The sequence below is a fragment of the Stenella coeruleoalba genome, assembly GCF_951394435.1.
Source record: "Stenella coeruleoalba genome assembly, chromosome: 8".
Taxonomy (NCBI): Eukaryota; Metazoa; Chordata; class Mammalia; order Artiodactyla; family Delphinidae; genus Stenella; species Stenella coeruleoalba.
In genome coordinates, this window is record NC_137154.1 from 26362075 (window position 1) to 26383679 (window position 21605).

The following is a 21605-nucleotide window of genomic DNA, read 5'->3' on the forward strand; positions in this document are numbered from 1 at the left end:
GGAACAAATCTTCATTTTGGTATCCAAACTTTTATTCATTTTGGTGTATTATTTGTAAATGGGCATTTGTATGTTATAATGAAAAAAAGAACAACGTAGACTGGATGGATGTTTGATCTCTGTTGGTCATGAAGTTGTTTTAAAAAAAAGGAAATTATGATCAACAAGCTTTGCCACGAATTTGAGTTTTATCAAGATATATCGAATACTTCTACCCATCTGTTCATAGTTTATGGACTGATGTTCCACGTTTGTATCATTCCTTTGCATATACTTAAACCTGGAACAACATGCACTAGATTTATGTAAGAAATATCTGTTGGTTTTCCAAAGGTTGTTAACAGATGAAGTTTATGTGCAAAAAAAGGGTAAGATATAAATTCAAGGAAGAAAAAAGTTGATAGCTAAAAGGTAGAGTGTGTCTTCGATATAATCCAATTTGTTTTATGTCAAAATGTAAGTATTTGTCTTCCCTAGAAATCCTCAGAATGATTTCTATAATAAAGTTAATTTCATTTATATTTGACAAGAATACTCTATAGATGTTTTATACACATTTTCATGCAATCATAAGTTTCTTCTTTGGCCAGCAAAAGTTAATTGTTCTTAGATATAGTTGTATTACTGTTCACAGTCCAATCATTTTGTGCATCTAGAATTCATTCCTAATCAATTAAAAGTGCTTGCAAGAGTTTTAAACTTAAGTGTTTTGAAGTTGTTCACAACTACATATCAAAATTAACCATTGTTGATTGTAAAAACCATGCCAAAGCCTTTGTATTTCCTTTATTATACTATTTTCTTTTTAACCTTATAGTGTGGTGTTACAAATTTTGTTTCCTTGTTAGATTAACATTCTAAACGAATGGTTGCTTTCATACATACTCTATTTTAAATCCCAATGATCCTTAAAGAAATAATTCTTATAGGTGTCATAAATCGCAAATGTGTTAGAAAGAAATTCCACTTAAAGCTGTGTGTAGACCTGTGCCCATTTATACCCAGAGTACATATACAAAATGGTAGCATTTCCCAGTTAGCTGTTTAATTCAGAAGCTCAAAGTCGAGAAATAATTTAAAAATGCAACAACCTATTAACTAGGAATTGTCTTTTGAATTAGGGCTGGCATTTTCGATCTGGGCAGATTTCCATTGTCAGCGTCTCAACAGCGATTTCACTGAACTATATTCAAAAGTAGGTTTCTTATACAAGACTCCCTGAAAGCTGTTGCCTTTCTCCAATAGGCCCTCTCCCTTTTCTGTCTCCCTCCCCTTTGCACAAGGGGCATCACTTCCCATTGAACCACTACAGCTGTTCCCATTTGAATCTCGCTTTCTGTGCGGCTGTGGATGGGTGGAGGCTGGAGGGGGGATGTTGCATGTCAAGGAATAATGAGCACAGACACATCAACAGACAACAACAAAGCGGACTGTGACTGGCCGGTGGGAGTTAAAGGCCTTCAGTCATTGGCAGCTTAAGCCAAACATTCCCAAATCTATGAAGCAGGGTCCATTGTTGGTCAGTTGTTATTTGCAATGAAGCACAGATCTGATCATGTTTAAAGTGGCGGCACGCAGGGCAGGAGTGCTTGAGCCCAAGCAAAGGATGGAAAAAAATAAGCCTTTGTTGGGTGAGAAAGGCCTGTCTGAGACTTTTATTTCTGTCTGTTCTGTGTAACATATAAGTCAATATGGATAAGTTTCTTCTGCAAGCTTCAGTCAAAGGCTGGGGGGCTGGCGACCTAGATTAAATGCCTCACAGGCAAAACCCTCTGGGGACAAAGACACACTTCCGCTGAATTGTACTCTGCTCCTTTTTTGTTTTGTTTTAAATCCCCAAAGGCAAATGATCAGAAATAGAGAAATTAATTGGAGGCTTTAAAAAATAACCTTCTAGTTTAACATCTACTATTTTCTAGTTAAAGAATTACTTGTGAACAGATAATTGTCTGGCATGCTGTATATTAATATTCCACCAGAGTTGCCTGCACACTGAGACATGCTGACTGCAGTTTTTATACGTGTGCATGTAGTTTGATTGACTGTGAGCCTGCGCTGCACGCGTGCACACTTCTGTGGCAGTGTGCGCACGTACGCACTATTGGTAGAGTCGCCCGTGCAGATATTTCTACCTCCTAACGTTTTGCAGCCTACATTCCTTGAGGGACATGTGCCCAGGGAACTGTCAGAGGAAGGCTATGTGTGAGTGTGTGTGACAGCCGCTGGCTGGCTCACTTCTTCCCTGCAAGAAGGGACGGTTTCCAAGTGACTCTGATTTGGGCCAGCGTCAGGCAGCCGGTCCTGGCCCACGGCTCTGTTGTGCAGAGAGCAGAGACTTTGGAGCACCGGGTGTGGCATTTGGGTGCAGGAGCTGAGGCCGGGAGGAGGGGAGTACTGTGGCCGCAGAGGAGAGCTGCCTGTGTGCACTTAGGCACGTACACGTGTCCTCTGAGGGTCAGGCTTGCCAGGGCGCGGTGGCTCAGCACCCTGGTTTAGTCTGAAGCGGCCACTCAGCTGCAGATGCCCTCTGATCCAGCAGGATGGGTCAGCTGCCTTGCCTTCTGCCTCGTGCCCTCACCCTAGGGAGATGAGCTGTCCTTTTGAATGGAGCTCCAGGCATGCCCTTGGGGACAGCACGGCAGATACTGTGTGGAAGCACTGCCCCGAGGTGGCCTTCTACTCATTCTTGAACTAATTCTTGTTTATTTATTGATAGGTATATTTATATATTTATGAATGGGAACTCTTCAGGGATGCTTTGACGCCATCTTCCAGGATGGTGGCCATCTATTTGTGATGTCCTTGGTAGACTCGTGAGACTTACAGCCTATGATTTTTCTCCAAACTTGACTGACTTAGGGAGACCAGGTGAACAGAATTCGAGCTGAAGGTTGAGTAAGAAACATTCAAATTACTCCAAGTAAACAAATGCGTTTTACTGTAATGAATTCCCGGAATATCCCTCCTCTTCGCCCCAAAGCTGTGCCCCCTCTTGAATGGGAAGCAGCTGCTTCTTGACGTGGCTCACATAGTCATTTCTTCCTCCTTTAAAAAAAAATCATAACGAGGCTTCCTAGGAGTCATTCATACAGTATTATTCTAAGATTCAGCTTTGTTTGGTGAATGTTTGTCATCTTAGAATGCTGTCCATATTCTTCTTTTTGCTCTGGGCTTTAATGTTAACGAGATTTTTTTTTTTTTTTAAAGGGTTTTCTTCTATGTATAACGCTTGGCTCACCAAGGCCAAACAAATTCTTCCCTTTTCTGTTCCTCAAGAATAAACCTCATCTGTTTTTTATTATTGATAAAAAAAATTTTTTTTTTTTTTGCCTCGGTTCTGAAAGACTTCACTGCTCAGTTTTGAAGTTCAAAGTGTAAATACTTAGGGTTAGAATTGCTTAAATTTGGTGGTGTTGATGGTGACTATCTTTGGAAAGCATTAACATGATGCTTTAGAAATGACATTCATAATGGGCTTAAACAAATGAATAGGGCTCTCCCCCTACTTTTGCTTTGTATGCGCATTCGTGTGTTGATTCTTTAAAAGATAGGGAATTGATTGCAGTGTTGCTTCCTCTTGAAGTAGTTTTATTTTGTCTAGTGTTAGTATTTGCAGGTCCTGGAGGTGGAGATAAAGAATAAATGGAAGAGAGAGGTGGAAATTGGTGGCTACTATAAAGAAATTCGGAAGGTCTTAGAACCCCAGCACCTGAGCAGACTCTAGCAGTCAAAATATTTACCTCATGTTAAAGAAAGGCAAATCTAGCGTAAGAAATGAATACCATAGAGGGTTTAGAAGTTTTAGAAACATTTAAAAGATATGAGGATGTTTCAAACACTGTTTGGCATTGTTACTTAAAATCTTTGAGACAAGCTGATAACTGAAAAAGAAATCTGTCAACAGAGTGTGTATTTTATAATATACCAAAATGGTCTGTATACCTACAGTAGCATTATTGAGGACCAGTATTTTTATGTAGTAAGTTATTAGCATATGGACAATTGATGTTTCCAGAAGGAAAGAAAACACATTTTTAGAGTGGGTTTTTATCAGTGCAAAACAAAAATATACATCCCTCTCCAGTAGCTTGTTTTTTACAAAGCTTGCCTAGTGAATCAGACCCACAAAGTACCTGAATCTGATTTTTGGAAAGGCCAGGTACTATTATTGTTCAAAATGCACTTTCACTGAGTTTTAAAAGTTTCTTTTATATTTAAAATAAGGGTTCAAATATGCACATTCAATTTTTATAGTATTTATTTGCAAAGCATATACTAAATAGTAATTGGCTGTTAATCTTATAGACATGGTAGCTAGGGTAGTAAATCGATGACCTACTAAGTATTTTTGACAAGCAATTTTCATATCCGATGACCTCACATTTCCTTTTCAGTGTCAAATGCTATGTAATTCTTCCGTTGTGTGTTTGTATAAAACGAATCACAACACGGTGAGAAAAAGGTTAGCCTTATTAAAATAATAACCCAACTAAAATATTCACTTGAGCTAATTCAGATTGTTCATAATGCTTTCAAAGGACATAGCAAAGCTTTTGTGGAGTATTTGCATATTATTTATTATCTATGGACTAAACTGATTTTTTGAAGTTGCTTTACATTTTAAAAGCACCTTTGCTTAATATGAAAGCCCTTTAATTTTAACTGACAGATCAATTCTTAAACTTTATTTTGAAAAGAAAATGGGGAAGAATTTGTGTCTTTTGAATTAAAAGAAGTGAAAAAAATAAACCAGACATTCTAAAAAAATAGAAGAAGAAACCTGATTTTTAGTACTAATGAAATAGCAGGTGACAAAATAGTTGTCTTTTTGATTTCGATCATAAAAAATAAACTGGTAGTGACAGGATATGATGGAGAGATTTGACATCCTGTCATTGATTCAATTATTCTAATTCTGAATAAAAGCTGTATACAGTATGTGTTTATGCTACAGTGGGTTTTTTTTAAGTGACTGACATTCATCATATCGGTTAGACAGTTTTAAAAACCTAGGCTTTGTTTTCCGCAATGTTGTCAAGAACAAATAAAGTATAATTTGTGGTATATTAAAAGCAAACTGCTCAAAAATGCTAGATATAACTGCTTCAAGATAGGCTAATATATTTGGAAATGTATCTTGAAAATTCAGTTTCTCCTAACAGATGTTAAACAGCTTTTTTTAAAAACTGAGACTCAAGTTACTTTTCTTTTACTTTTTGTCTACTATTTGTCAAAAGCTTTGAGAATATGGAACTATGATTCAAAAAACTAGTATTTCATATGAAAACGAGTTCAATATATCCGCAAAGCCATGTTTATATTGTTATAACTGTACACACCTACCAATGTTCCTAATTAACAAAGGGTTTTACCTGATGCAATGGAAATCTGAGTTAGCTTTTTTATACTTTGTCTCAGACCGATGTTTTGTAAAAATCTCTCACCAAGCTTCAATACATGTTTTTCCCCAGTATCCTAGCATGAATGTAGCTGTCGGTTTGAATTTCAATCCTGAATTATGTCTATTGACATAATTTCACAGTGCAGACTTTAATTGTTTCAACAGAGACCATCTACTTCTTTGTCTAAGTTTTCTATCACTCAAGTTCTTTATAGTTATTAACTACTAGGGCAGACTAATTATTTTTAATGGAGTCTTAATCCCAAAATACTATCTTGTTTTCATCAATTTCATAACAGGATGCATAAATGCAAATTCATTTTATTTTAGTCTTCATATATTAGCAAACAAATTTTTTCATTTCTTAAAAAAACCTTAGCATTTTTGGTAGGAGGTGTCTTTTTCAGAAATGAAGAGAAAATACGTTTTTCATATATAATTTTGAATTTCATAATGTTTCATATGCTACCTGCTGTAACATGCACTTTACCATGACCTGAGTGCCTTAAACACACATACACTAATGACCACTGTAAGGCATCTTGATTTGCTTTTATTTAAAAATAAAATTATTGGGGCTTCCCTGGTGGCGCAGTGGTTGAGACTCCGCCTGCCGATGCAGGGGACACGGGTTCGTGCCCCGGTCCGGGAAGATCCCACATGTCACGGAGCAGCTGGGCCCGTGAGCCATGGCCGCTGAGCCTGCGCGTCCGGAGCCTGTGCTCGGCAACGGGAGAGGCCACAGCAGTGAGAGGCCCACGTACCGCAAAAAAAAAAAATAAAATTATCTATTTTCTCTAGATATAGCATAAAACAAAATTTAAAGTGAAAGTATTTCTGCTGTACTATTTCTGTATAGAAAGTTGGTTAAAATAACAAAGAACGGTGGCCTCATTTTGCAATCCTAACCGTTTTTCAAGGATTGGAGGTCAAATCGTTAAGAAAAATATTTACATAAGCTATTAGCAATCATAATTAGAGTGTCATATAATTCTGCATCAACCACTAAGGAGGAATCACTAGAAGTCCAGGTGCTTCTTGCCTCGGGCCGTCATGCCACAGCCTGGGCCCAGCAGCTTGGCGGATTCTGCCAGATCCTGTTTGCTCGAGCGGCTCACTGTGTCTGACAAGTCTGGAGGCAAATGCAGTCGCTATGGCAGAAGATTTCAGGGGAAGGAAAGAAAGAAGAAAAGAAATAATTAATTTTGCTTTTGCCAGCACACTTCAGAATACAATATTATGCTCTGTTGATCAGCATTTAGTCTTGCATATAAAATTCCTGCTAAAACAGTTCTTCAGACTGAAGCCCAATATAATCACATCCTATTTCTACTAGATTTTACAAATTGTAGCCATTACAGAAACTGGACCAGGAATCTTAGTGGCACATTTCCAGAGTCCAAACCTAAATGTATTAAGATTTTTCTTACTGAGGTAGAAGTGAAAACATGGAAGTGCATAAATAAAAGCTAATTGAAAAATATCACATAGTAATGGCAGGGTTGTTTTTTGGCTTTTTTTTTTTTGGCTAGAGCTCCAAGATGGTATTATTTTTCAACTGAATGTAGCTTTTCAGCAATTATGGATTCCCACAAATGCTTGTTTCCCTTTGTCTATTAAGTTGACCTAATGATTTTTATTTTAAGGCTATACTTTCTTTAAGGAACTTACAATTTTCATAGACAAATGTCATATTGACATAATGAAAAAAATGATACCAATCAAAGGGTCAATATTTTTCAAACGCCCAGATAAGTCAGCCATAACATCTGCTATAGGTCTTGGTAGTTTCTGTGCATCATGTTGGGTCATGTTTTCAAACATACAGTGTAGCTTTGAACATCTCTCCATCCTAACTGTTTTTCTGCAGATACAGGTTGATTTAAGGAGAGCCAGTAACCAACCATCATTACAAAACAGTTACTGTAATTAGGGAGAAATATTCATATTTCAAAAGACCTTTTTTGGTTTTCAAAAGGCTCTCTATCAAATTCCTTCAACTATCAGTGCTCCCAGACCACATGATTTGTTTCATAAAAATCCAAACTCAAAGGAACATGTTTCTTGCATGAGGCAGAGTGGGTGTGTGAGGCTAAAGGTAAGTAGGGCAGGATGGGGTCATCCCCTGATGACTAAGCAAAGCCTTGATGAGGTGAACTGGCCTGGAGACAACCTACCTGAAACCCTTCATTTGAAAACTCCCTTCAATATGAAAAAAAAAAAATCAAGATGAAAAAGGGAAAAACCATTTTTTGGGGTCAAAATATTGTGATCCACCAGCATATGTTCTGGCTAGTTTCTTTCCTGATAAAAGGCTTGTTTATTGTCATGTAAACACAAGCTGTGCGCAAGGATCAAAACATTTTAAAACATTAAAAATAATTTATGAAAATATTCTTCCTTGATTTCAGTTTGCTGGTACAAGTATATCTAGGATGAAAGACACTATTATATAGATATGTGATCAACAAAGATGTCAGAAAGGTCCAGAAAAGCTATAATATCCATACAGTAATATAAATATAGTATTATTCATTTGTATGCTTAGCACCCAGCCTGTCACTTAAGTCATTAAATGTCTATTTCTTGAATAATAAAAAAGAACTCAAGTAAGACATATTTTGCCTTCGCTTTAAACAATTCTTTCATTTCTTCATACCCTAGTTTCAGAAAGGATTTAAGGTATAAATGAAAGTGTGAAAGGCTCAGGAAGGAATCTAAAAGACATGCGTGACTCTAAAGTCTGAGGACACAAATGTCTTTGCAGTAGTGTTAACTCTATCAATGTTCATGTGAAGAAGCAGGAGGGGAAGAGATATTTAATTATATGGCTGAGTTTAAATGTTTCTTTAAGATCTTGTAGTAATTGCTAATGAGCAAAGGAAAAATGACTAGGGTATATGCATGACCTGAAGGCTCTCTGAAACTTAAAGAAAAGTCACCATTAAAAAACATATGTGTGGGGGCTTCCCTGGTGGCATAGTGGTTGAGAGTCTGCCTGCCGATGCAGGGGACATGGGTTCGTGCCCCAGTCTGGGGAGATCCCGCATGCCGCGGAGCGGCTGGGCCCGTAAGCCATGGCCGCTGAGCCTGCGTGTCGGGAGCCTGTGCTCCGCAATGGGAGAGGCCACAACAGTGAGAGGCCCGCGTACCGCAAAAAAAAAAAAAACAAAAAAACCCTTATGTGTGTGTTTTCGTGTGTGTGTGTGTGTATGTGTGTGTGTGTACTTTTGTTTGGGACCTCACAAAGATGAGGTCAGATGGTGATTAGGCTGTTTAGGAAATCAACTGGAGTCAACAAATATTTAGAATCTACTCGAAGCAAGGCATTCTGAAAAGATATGTGAACAGAGCACCCTCCACACTCCGTGCGGCCTTACAATCCAGTAACAGGCATGAGGCAAGCACACAGGTAACCCTCATAGTGAGCAGTCCAAGTTTTGTCTACAAGAACAGCAGAGACAAAGCAGAAATCCTGCTGCGGGGAAGGGGGCCAGAAAAAGCTTCACCGAGATGGGCTAGGTGTTAAATACTGAACTGGGTTCTGACATACAGAAATGGTGATTTGCTTAACGGTGGAATGGATACATCTCTAAGATGCATTTGGTGGAAGGCTTCTACTGCTCTGACAATCCAAATGAGGAAACTAATGTAGTTTATTCAGAACCAGCATAATACCATTTATTTCAGGAGCTTACCTATTTGCTAAAAATTTCTCTTCCTTTGCTTCTCTAGGCAATGAGTGTGAGCCAGTTGGCGGAAAGCCCTTCATAGCAAAAGTAGCTAAATGTGATGTGTGACATGCTTGGAAATCTTTCAGGTTGAATGGCTTTGAAGAAGAGTCAAATACCATTCGTGTGTAACTTCTGAGCACAAAAATTTGGGGTGATGTGGTTAAATGCTTCTAACCAAATGTCACACCGTAAAAGCTAGTTGCAAACCCGTGTCCTTTGAAAAAAGCCAAAGGATGGCTCTTGGAAACATGTGAATCTACGTGTGATTTTGCCAGCTTTTGCTGATTATTACTTGAATGAGCTTACTCTGCAGCCTAAATTCTCAAGCAGTGGGTTTTGTTTTCTCCCTTTCTAAGCCTCCCCCCGTGCACCACGTCAGTGCGATGTGAAGCAGCGAGGAAGAAGGAGAGATCAGGTTCCAGGCTTGCCAGGTGTGTCAGGCACTTTCCCTTTGAGGCTTCCAAAGCACTTACACACTTGACACGTCAACGTTCAGATGCTGCTGTACCCCAGATCTGTCTTCTGAGAAAATGTGCTGTAAGATACTCTACACAGCATGGTGACCTCTTTAGACCAAAGCTGCAAGGCTGTGGGGGTATAAACGTTTGGACCTTGATAATGGTTATGGTTTCAGTAAAAATCAAGACTATCAAAAAATCTTGTAGAGATTCAATCTTGTAAACCAGATCAAGGTATTCATCTTTCTCATTTTATACCTGGGGTTCTGAGGCCAGAGCCAAAAACATACCTTACATCTTTTTTTAAAATTTATTTTATTTTATCCATTTATTTAATTTTTGGCTGCACTGGGTCTTCGCTGCTGCACACGGGTTTTTCCTCTAGTTGCTGAGAGCGGGGGGCTACTCTTCGTTGTGGTGCACTGGCTTCTCATTGCGGTGGCTTCTCTTGTTGCGGAGCATGGGCTCTAGGCGCATGGGCTTCAGTAGTTGTGGCTCACCGACTCTAGAGGGCAGGCTCAGTAGTTGTGGCTCGTGGGCTCTAGAGCACAGGCTCAGTAGTTGTGGCTTGCGGCTCAGTAGTTGTGGCTCGTGGGCTCTAGAGTGCAGGCTCAATAGTTGTGGCTCGTGGCTCAGTAGTTGTGACTCGCGGGCTCTAGAGCGCAGGCTCAGTAGTTGTGGCGCATGGGCTTAGTTGCTCTGCAGCATGTGGGATCTTTTCAGACCAGGGCACGAACTGGTGTCCCCTGCACTGGCAGGCGGATTCTTAACCACTGTGCCACCAGGGAAGCCCTACCTTACATCTAGAGCTAAAATTTTTTCCACCTGATTTTCTTTTCCCAAATTCTGGGAGGAAGGGATTGTGCTGCTGAGGAAGGAGATGCTTGTCTGGCTGACTGCCTGCCTATTTTTTCCATGAATGCCTTGTCTAGAATGATGATTTCTATGTAGGCAAAGGGATCTGGGAAAGGTGCGACAACTCCCAAGCTTCCGCAGAGGCCTATGTACTTTACAGCGATTCATCCCACTGCGTTAATGGGTCCCTTTTCTTCAGCACTTCAAGGTGGGAAACAGCGAGGCTGACAAAATGCCCTGGCGGATAAGGGGAGTTCCTGCCAAAAGGCACCCTTAGCCCCATAGGAAGCCCTGGGTCATAATAAAGAAGTAGCAGCTGAAGTGCTTTGCTCTGTGGCCCCAGGGAGTACCAAGCCGAGCTGGACCGAGATTCTTCCCCCTCTGCCTACCTCTCTGTCCCTTTGTTGGGCTGAGCCACTGACTATATTTTGTTCCTTCTTGAGTCAGCACCTCTGCTGATCGTACATAGGATTGGGTTTCCTGGCTCCACGGTTCTCTTCCTAATTCCTTTTCTCCCAGCCTGCCAGACCTGTGCTCAGCACTCACAGTTCCCAGACAGAAGGGGCAAGATAATGAATCTAGGTTACACCTGGCTTTGAGACAAATTGCAGGTAAATACCATTAAAATAAGTTAAATCAATTTATATTTTTCATATTTTGCCAAGACCAAACCACCAGGCACTGTTTGTTTTCTGAAAACAACTGATGTAGTACATTTTAACCATTAGGAAATGAATATTTGTTTTAATTCTTTAAAATTTATGACATTTCCTGAAAAGTCAACCTTTCCATTACTCACAGTCACAGAAATAGGAGTTAATATTTCAAAATACTTCCTAATAGTTTTTTTCTTTTTTCTTTAAAACACAACGAATTTAAATTAAAACTTGTAAACACCTTAGAACATATAGGTTCTACATTGGTCCCTTCACAGAGGCAGCCAGTTTAATACCTCCCTCCGTCACTCGCTCTCAATGTGACTTCAGATAAGTCACTTCACCTGTCTAGCTTCAGTATCCTCATCTATCACAAGTGAATAATTCTCCCCTCATAAGACCGTTATGGGGATCATATGAGATATGAAGTGTTTTGTGAATTATTAAGTACTACACTAATTTATTTCTACCTCTTTTTGCTTCAGGAAGGCATTTGAGGTAGCTCGTAAAAATACCTTTGGGAAAGATAAAAATAAGTGAGCTTATTAGGGCAAGGAAGTGAATCTACAAATTTAATGAAAAACATACATTTGTAAGCAACAGCAACGGAATATTGGACTTGGCCAGCAGGTCTCATCACTAAGTCTGAGCATTTACTACACATTGCCCTCTACTGCAGTGCTGTAAAGAAATATAAACATAAAAGGAAACTGCAGTCATTGTCTCTGCTTCTGGGAAGATTTAAAAAGGCTAAATAGTTTCCCTCATACTTAGTAAGACAATAGTGAAAATGGGGCATGTCAGGTGCCTGGCTTCTGGGCCAGTGAAAATATGCATGGCTGTATTAAAGAGGCTATTTGGGGTCCATTTATTTATTTTTATTTATCTATTTTTAAAATTTATTTATTTATTTTTGGCTGCGTTGGGTCTTCGTTGCCGCACGCAACCTTTCTCTAGTTGTGGAGGCTACTCTTCGTTGAAGTGCGCAGGCTTCTCATTGCGGTGGCTTCTCTTGTTGCGGAGCACGGGCTCTAGGTGCGCGGGCTTCAGTATTTGTGGCACGTGGGCTCAGTAGTTGTGGCTCGCAGGCTCTAGAGCGCAGGCTCAGTAGTTGTGGCGCACGGGCTTAGTTGCTCCGCGGCATGTGGGATCTTCCCAGACCAGGGCTTGAACCCGTGTCCCCTGCACTGGCAGGCAGATTCTTAACCACTGTGCCACCAGGGAAGCCCATATTTATTAAAAAAAAATCTATCTTGCACATGTATTTAATGCTGACACGATAACAAAAGAAATGTCAGAAGATGAAGCTTCTCCACTCACGTTTTAAAAGCATTTCCCCTTCTTTATATCATGGGCAGGAAACCAATGCACAAAAGACTTGCCATCCCACTCCATTGATTCTTTCAAGAGCTGTCTGATGCCCTAACCTGGAGCATGATTTGCTGACTTCTGTAGCCATATTCTGTGTTATGAGGCACTGCTCTGGATGGTAGGGAATGAATTAGAGTACAGGCTAAGTAGCTGCCATACAGAGATATCCCAACCCACTTCAGAAAATGGCTAAAAACCAGAAGTTTATTTATCTCCCACTTTACGGGCCAGAAGTAGGCAATGCTGAGCTGGAAGGACTGGTCTGCCATCCTCAACAAGCGGCTCCCACTTCTGGCTCCAAGGCTGATCTTTTTGCTCTCTCTCAGCTGGTGGGAAGCAGGGGCCATGAAGGAAGACTTGCAAGTTGGACACATCACTTCCATACACATCCAGAACTTAAACATGGCCACACCTGGTTGTGAGGGAGGCTGGGAAATGTTTTAAAATATGTTAAGATGTTCAGCAAACGCATTACTATGGAAGAAGGAGCAAATGGATACCGGGAGACAACCAGTAGTCAGCTACAGTTTTGAGAAGGGCCACAGCAAAACGATCACCCTCCCGAAGCATTCACTCTGTGTGTGTGAGCTTCTGCTAATGGCGGAAGGCTCCCTACTTAGTTTCTGACCAAGGAAATGCACGCCTGATGCCCCCACCAGCCCAGAGGGCAGGGGTTAAAGTAGTCCTCAGAGTCTCTCTTATATCATAAAAAGAGAGATATTTCCTTTGTGGAGAGGCTGATTTCCTTCCGGGGGCGCTAGGAGGAGGGTAGAGGGAAGGAACCAGATGAAGCAGGCTTTGATATGTTATTCATCATCACTATTATTTCTTCACAAGATTTCAGAGTGTTATTTCAACTTGCAAAAAGCCCGCACAGTGTTATATGCCATTATATAATTATTATATTTTTATATCATTGCATTTATATTATTCCATAATTATTACATTATTACAATGCAATGTTACATTGTAGTTATTCTACATCTGGCTAAAATTTTGCAATGTGGAAGATGCATTTGCCTAATTTTGGTGAATTTTGTGTTACTCTTACATATGAGTAGGGCAGTGGAAATCATGCCAGAACCATATTTTTGCTCCTTTTGGATTGCTAAGTGTATGTTTGATAGCAGCCGAATATTTCTGGAAGAAATGCTGCCAAAACATGGTCAGGTTTTAGGTTTCAGTTTTGTTTGTTTGTTTAAGATCCAATTCATCCCCAGGGTTTTGGATTAAAATTGTTTTACTGAATGTCATAATCATACTATATCCTTTGAATTGAAAAAAATTCATTTGGTTCTTCCTGATTGATCTGAAAATTAGACAAAATTTCAGAGCTGGAACATTGCACATTGGCTGCCCATTGAAAAATGCTCAGGTGTGCAATTATTCTGACCGTCAATTATAACTGACAGTATTGTCTTGCCTCCAAACTCACCTCTCTGAAAGCAGATTGTGAAGAACTCACTTGTCTAAACAAAAGTGTGATTTGTGAAAAGGCATGTGTCTGTGGCAGAGATTGCTAGCTTACTCCCAATATCTGTTCTCTTCCTTTGCAGCCAGTAAAAGAATCTCTGCGTATTAGTGGGACACATGGCCTCCCAGAATAAAGGCCATGCTCCCCAGCTGCCTTTGCCAATAGCTGAGGCTGAGTGATTAAGCTCTGGTTGCTTCATCTTGAGCAGAAGTGCTATGATTAAGTTCAAGGTTAGATCCTTAGAGAGGGGGAGGTGCCAATTACTTCCCTTTTCCCTTGGCATCGTTATTCGACCCCAGCAAGAGGGCCCCCGCTCTGGGCCCTGACCCACCCCTCCTCATGGGGTGAGGAATTAACAGGGTGAAGGGGATGTGCCCATCTAGAGCCTGTACCCTTCATTATAGGACACACTCTGGGTACTCAGAACCTCGGAACTCCCTGTGCGAATGGCCACAAAGCCTGCACAGGTCTCTTCCCCAGGTTTGTCCACTGTGGGCGAACTGTGTTGTCTACGTGCACACCCTGGGGCCCCAGCAGGAGCCAAGGGGTGGCTGTTTGTGGGGAGTGTGGACAGAGTTTGGATGTGAAGCCTGGGTGTCCCAAGCACAATCACGTTGCCCGCTGTGTGTGGGAAGGAGACAGGGGTGGGGAGAGAAAGGAGATGGGCTGTAGGCCCGTTCTTCCTATGTCTCCATGTTCTGGAGTAGAGCCCTGATCCTAAATTTAAACTTGGCTTTCCAGGTAGGTATATTTGTGAAGGAAGGAAGGGAATGCATATTTAATGATTTTTTGGCTTGATAACTTAAAAATATTGAGGCATATAATAATGTGGTCTTTTATTTGCATTCCTGCTCTAGGCTCCACAACGTTAGGGACAAGCCAAACTTCCCTCTTCCCACTCGCTGAAATGTGGACTTGAGGGTAGGTGCTGAAGCAGCTGTCCTGGGCCATCAAACGGAAGCTATGGGCTGAGGAGGGCATAGCAAAACCACAGAATTAGTTTAGGGTATCTTGACACCAAAAGAGCCCTGGGTCACCGGATTGAGCTTTTATGGGGTATGTGTTCCATATTATTTAAGCCACTGCATTTTTGAATTTCTTTAATAGCAGCCTAACCTATATCCTCCTTATGGCGAATTTGGTACCTGAAAAATGGATCGAGTTCTACCATCAAAATCTAAGTTGGCAGTATATATTAGTCCATGCCACTCTCTCACCTCGTCCCAGCTCACCCTTCCCCCACCCCGTGTCTTCAAGTCCATTCTCTATATCTGCATCTTTATTCCTGTCCTGCCCCTAGATTCTTCATAACCATTTTTTTTTTAAGATTCCGTATATATGTGTTAGCTGATTCACTTTGTTATAGAGCAGAAACTAACACACCATTGAGAAGCAATTAGACGCCAATAAAGATGTTTTAAAAAAAGAAAAATCTAAGTTGGCTTAGTGGTTGGAAGGTGGGCAGTGAGGTCAGTATCACAGATTGGAAAGCTAACTACCCTTGTTAGGCCTGTGGCTCTAGTTGAAACACTGGAGAAATTCAGGGTATTGTTGTGTTAGTGGCTTCTTGACATTTTTGGCAAAATTATTTACAAAAGAGAAATGAACTTAGGCTAGAGCTATAGAATATGCAAGAAGAGGTAGAGGGACTACAACTCTATTAAAGGAAATGCCCTGCCTGCAGCTCACAACTTAAAGTGAATAAAAGCTTGGTAATTTGGGATGTCAAAGAGTTGAAAAAACCCAGCTATTTCTGCAATTGCACACCAGAGCAGGCAACCTTCACAGATCTCTTTGCCCCTAAGCCTTGGTGAAATACCTCATTAAGAGGCTGGCCAGAAAATGGGGGCCGGCTCAGAGACAAAAGTCAGATTAAGGGTGTTGCCTTCCCTCTCAAGTCAATTATTTCAGATGGCTTCAAGCTAGTTACAAGTAAGATGAAAGAGATGGGTATAGGTAGAACAGAGAGGCCAGAAAATAAGACTCAAGTCTTACAAGGTAAGAGTTGTGGTGGACATGCACCCATTTCAACTGCCTTGTGGCGTGTCTGCCTGCAGGTAAGAGGCTGGAGAAGTGTGAATTAGGCTTATCCAGTTAGATGCAGCTGTACTATTTAGAAGGTGGAAGAGAAGCAGGTGCTCTCCTCCTGCTTTTACCGCTGCAATTGGCAAGCACTGTTGCAGGGACAGTTTTTTTGTTGTGTTTTTCTGCATTCTAGTGACTAGTCAACAGCTTCATAGGCTTCCCGGGAGCAGAGAGGCAGCTGTGGAAATGGAGGCCAGCCCAGTGTTTCAGTGTCCAGTGACTTGCTTGATGGGGGCCAAGAAGCACTGGCAGCAGTGGCAGCGGGAAGTTACTTGCCCCAAAATTGCAGCTGTGTGCTTTCAGTGAATAGCTCCAGTTGCGGTCTCCCAGTTCCTCTCCTTCCTGACTTTGGTGGAGGCAGTAGCCTCCCTGGAGGCCAGTTTGGTGACATTATCCTTCAGCCCTTCCAATTATTGCACTAGCTCCCGGTTTTCTGGTATAACCTTTCTGACTGCATCAAATAATCAGATGGGATCTGTTTCCTGCAGCTGAACCCGAGAACTATGTCTGGACAACTCTTTGGCTGTGATTACTTGCATGTGGAAGCACAGGGAAGCAAATCAACTCGGAACCTCATAAAATTTTGAGGGGGTTGTTTTGCCAAAGAAACTACAAGCTTGGTCAAGAGTCTATGAGTATTCAACCCCTAAAGAAATCTTAAGTCCCCAAATCTGATCTATCAATAAGTGGGCTGTAAAAACTGCAGCCCCCAAAGGGCCCAGACTCTAATAGTGACTTCACGTAGCCGTCAATGATAATGGACAAGGAATAACTTTCTAAAGGGATACAAAGGAGAGTGGATAAGGGAGTTCCTTCCAGAGGGCAGAACTGAGGGTTACAAACTGGGCTACACTCCTCTACTGCCAGGGCAGAGAATTTTTGCAGTTTCTCTGCTGTAGGATTCTCCACTCACCCCTGAAGAAGAGGTAAGCGTGTGGGAAGAGGCTGTGCACGGATATTTGGATTCCAAAGGGCTGCGGACTCTGATAGAGACTGTCATTAACCTCCAGTGTCCACTCTCCCTTCCTCCTTTAGGAGAAGAACCCGGGGATATACGGCCATCCTGAATAAAGACTTTACTTCCAAGCTTCCCTTTCAACTGGTTGTAGAATACGTGACCAAGTCTGAAAAATACCGAAGTGATGTTGCAACTTCAGGGTATTCAAATGGGATTTGAACTCAGGCATTCTGGCTTCAAAGTCCACGTTCTTACTCACTGCTCTATGTGCCAGAACTTTTCTAAGCACTGGAGGTAAAATACTGAACAAGACAGGCAAAATCCTTGCTTTCAAAAAACTTACAACTTCAGAAAGGAACAATACATAGACACTTATTAACACAAGGAGAGACAGCTAACATACAGGAAAGCCAACCAATGGAGAAGATAATTCAGACACTGAGAAGTCTTTTAAGGAAATGAAACATGGTGATACGATACTTTCTGGGGGTACTACTCTAATTGGTGAAAGCCTTTCTGCAGAGCACATTTGAGCTAAGATCTAAATTTTCAGAAAAGACCAATGAGGACCTGAAAAAGAAGTTTCCAGGCAAAGGGAATGAAATACAAAAGTCTTAAGGTAGGAATAAGCTTGGCGTTTTTGAAGGACAGAAAAAAGGGCACCTTTCCTGGAGCAGTCACCAAACAGGGGAGTGGCCGCGGCTAGGAGAAGTTTGGCTTGGTAGTAGCACGGTGGGAGTGGGAGGATGCTGTGGGTCAATAACAGAAAACAACAGTTGTTGCAGACGTGTATTCTATTAAAGACATAATTTTCCAAAAGGTGGTGTACACAGGCTGTTCTAGATCCTGCTTTCTTTCTTTTCTTTTTTTTTCCCCCCGCTTTCTTTTGATTCAGAAAAGACATTCTAGTCACTAAGTGACCCACAGGGTCCTCCCACTCCCACCGTGCTCCTGTGGGGTGTGGTGGTTCCCAGCCTCACTCCTGCCCAGCAGGAAGATTCCAGGTGGAGGGGTTGGGCGCTGTGTGAAGTGTGCATGGAGGAAAGACTCTGGCAGTGCTGTTTGTGGGGATGGCTTGTTGCGTTTAATCCTCTTAAAATGTGAGTCAGCATCTTTTGGACTACATCATAATAAGAATACCACCATGTTTCAGATCCAATGTTCCTGAACTTTCAGACATTGGAGATATGGGGAGTCATGTTATTCTCCTCCTTTATTTCATACACTGATGGAGAACAAACTAGATTATTCCTGGAGAACTTTCCTTAAAATAGTTGTACCTTCGGACTTCCCTGGTGGCGCAGTGGTTGAGAGTCCGCCTGCCGATGCAGGGGACATGGGTTTGTGCCCCGGTCTGGGAAGATCCCACACGCTGCGGAGCGGCTGGGCCCGTGAGCCATGGCCGCTGAGCCTGAGCGTCCAGAGCCTGTGCTCCGCAACGGGAGAGGCCACAACGGTGAGAGGCCCGTGTATCGCAAAAAAAAAAAAAAAGTTGTGCTTTCTACACAAACTAAAGGCAGTATCTTTTTCTTTTCTTTGGGTCTCTCCTTTTTCTTTTGCACATTTTATTCTCATTCATGTTCTAACATGAGCAGGACTGAAAAAAATATATCATTTAGGTAACAGTTGGAATAAAGTGACTTGAATTGTGACCTAAACTTGGACAGTAGAAACTGTGAAAGATGCCTAACCCACCCCCCCCCCCCCAGCCTCTTCTCTGGGACGGATAAAGGATAAAGGAATGGGGTGGCTAAGTCCCACATGGCCACTGTGATCCTGCGGTTGTGCATCACGGCCTGAATGAGACTCCCCATATCTCCTGAACGGACTCCCTCTCATTCATCCTTCCTGAATTGTAGCAGGGCTTCTCACTCTGGCAACCTTTTGACTGGTCTCCAACTCTGCTTAACCCAAGGCTTGTATGGGCTCTGGATCTCACAATGCAGGCAGGAGCATATAAGCTCCAGAGCGTATAGAATCTGAATTAAGCTTGAGCAGGGCCAAGCTGAGAGACTCTTGAGATCTAGGGCCTACTGCTACTCTGGCAGTAAGCAGAAGAAGGCTGAGATCTTTCTGTGGAGAGACCGTCGTTTTGATGGGCTCTTCAAGCCTGCTTTGTCCAGAAGGCCCCTTTTCTACCCGAGACAAGTGAGGAAACATTTTAGGAGCAATATTTTGGTACTACCCCTCCGATGGCTTAAGAATAGTAAGATATTTTAGGAACATATACCCTTTTCAGATCTGAATGTTGAGCTTGAAAAAAACACTTCTTTTAGAAATAAATTCAAACTACTAATTATATGAGCACTTTTTTTCTCTTAAAGCATATGGAAGCTATTCTGGAGGTGGCAAAAGGTACAATCTGCTCGTCTGCTAGAATTCAAACTAATGTTTGCTCTTTACTATAATCTGAAGCCTCCTACTCGGTAAACTGTTAGCAGATAAATATGTGTGTAAGCTCAAGGCTGATCCCTAAATCCTAGAGATTTCTGAAACTATAGCAGATGCACTTTAACTTAGGGACTGGCAGAGGTCTGACTGATACATAGCTAATGGAAGAGATGAATTCTAACATGTGAAAAAGCAGGGATCAGAGAATTTTGAAATCAGGTAATTGCTTAAGTTATCACACTAATTTCAGTCCACTAAGTAACTCCAAACTGGCAGCTTTGGATGAACACGCCCTCAACCATATATTTTCGTATGTAAGTATGAACATATATTGATTTCCTTTTGGCTGTCCATGAATGAGTCCTGGGAGCATAATAGCCAATGTGTTTGCTTGCATAATGCCCTACAGTGTATGCAGAACATTGCTCCACAAAGCCCTGAGATGGGGTATGAAGGGCTCGGTGGAAATGGCAACGTACAACATGTCGACAGCATTAAATCTCCCAACTGCTCTGTAGTTACTTTGAGATCCCCACGTTTAAGGGTTTGCTAGTTCCTGGATATGAAGAAAGAATTTTTAATGGGGCCAACTGTAGGTGTTTACAAGGGGGAATTGTTGTTTTTTATTAGGAGCTGCCTTATGTTCAATAGTTGTATTTACTTTGTCAAGCTAGCCAGAATTAGAAATCCCCATTGCTAGGCAGCCCAGAGCGTCTGTGAAGTATTTCTGGGCATTCAGAACTGAGGCATGTGCTGCCCAAAGGCAGGTTTCATTACAGTGTGTTATTTAGTCCTTGTTCGTCCCTCCCTACCCACACCCCCCCAGACAGCAGTGCTTCTATAACAGGAAATCTTGCTTACTTTATGCTGAAACATATTTACATGACTGAAACACGACAATTAACACATTTGTAAGGCTTGAGGGATAGGCGCACTTTAATGGTTTTTTGAAGCAGGCAGATTTCCTGGAGCTTTTAATCTTATTTTATTTTGTTCTGCATGCGTGAACAAGTTCTTCTTTACTATAGGTATTTGACAAAGTCTACCTGGTGTGAATGTGAATGAAAAGAAAATAATGTAAAACTTAACTTTACGTTTTATCTTTGCCAAACCGTTCCTAACTGCTTTCACCAGTTCAATGTATATTGAGGGCTATGCTATTATTTCTGACATGTTGTGTTAGCTTTTATACAAAGGCGGTTAGGTAGTATGTTTTTGGCTTGACAAAATGAAATGTGGCTTTCTCTCTACTGACAGTATAAAAACTTTTCACGATGAATGAAAAGTATCAATTACAGTGGTGATTTTCCGCACTCTTCATAGTCAAAGGTACACTCTCCTAGGTGGTGTATATTTCACTTGCTCCAAATTTAAATGAACAGCCAGGTGGTATAAAGCAGTATTATTTGATAAGTGCTATTGTGTGTGTGCGCGTGTGTATATGAGTGTGATGTTTATTTATACATATAAATATACATATAACATGGCAATGTTAGGAATATTTTAATATCTTTAAGTGTATAGATTAATTGCCGAAATCTTGGTAAAATTTTAGAAAAAATCCCTTTCATATCAGAACCCTCGGTAATGAAATGAAACTTCCATTTTCCTTTTGATTTCTGCATGTTAACTCGGAAACTCCCGCCCCAATTCTCACTAAAAGTGTACGGCAGATTTACAGATTACACTGGTTTCAAATAGTCACCCAGTACCTCTATCTCTCCCCTCCACAGACCTCCTTCCTCACCAATTTCAAAGGGAGCTCAGTGAACAGACTGGGCAAAGCGAGAGCCCTCTCTCTACATGCCTTAGGGCGGTGATGGGGCAGCACCAGACCGAGTGCACTAGCTGAGGGATACAGATTAGAGATGAGGACCTTACTCCAAAGAGTAACTCTCTGCTGAAGTGACTTCACAGATAAGAAGTATGCAGAGAATCAATTTAGTCTTAGATAGAAAACCTCTCCATGAATAATGGGAAATAAAGTTAAAGGATATGAAGCAAATAAAGCAAGAAAAAAATACTGATGATCAGAAAAGAGCAAAATATTTGTGAGTATATAGATAAATGACTCTGCCTACTTCGAGGGATTTATTTTTGTATTTATTTATTTGGTTTAATCAAAATGCATATTTCTACGGAAATGTTAACAAGAGCTAAGTTTAATTTCCACATGGATAATTCAGAAGTAATTTCTCATAGAGATTATTCTCTAAAAACTC

The 21605-nt window shown here is 41.2% G+C and overlaps 1 protein-coding gene across 1 annotated transcript in view; it reads right to left on the bottom strand.

The window, feature by feature from the left end:
- Nucleotides 1–4722: 4722 nt before the first annotated feature.
- Nucleotides 4723–21605, bottom strand: part of ELP4 (elongator acetyltransferase complex subunit 4) — a 244312-nt gene continuing 227429 nt past the window's right edge. Inside the window, exon 10 of the mRNA XM_079930693.1 lies at nt 4723–6552. Coding sequence (XP_079786819.1) covers nt 6421–6552 — 132 coding nt within the window. The 3' untranslated portion in view covers nt 4723–6420. The remainder of the gene's footprint in view (nt 6553–21605) is intronic.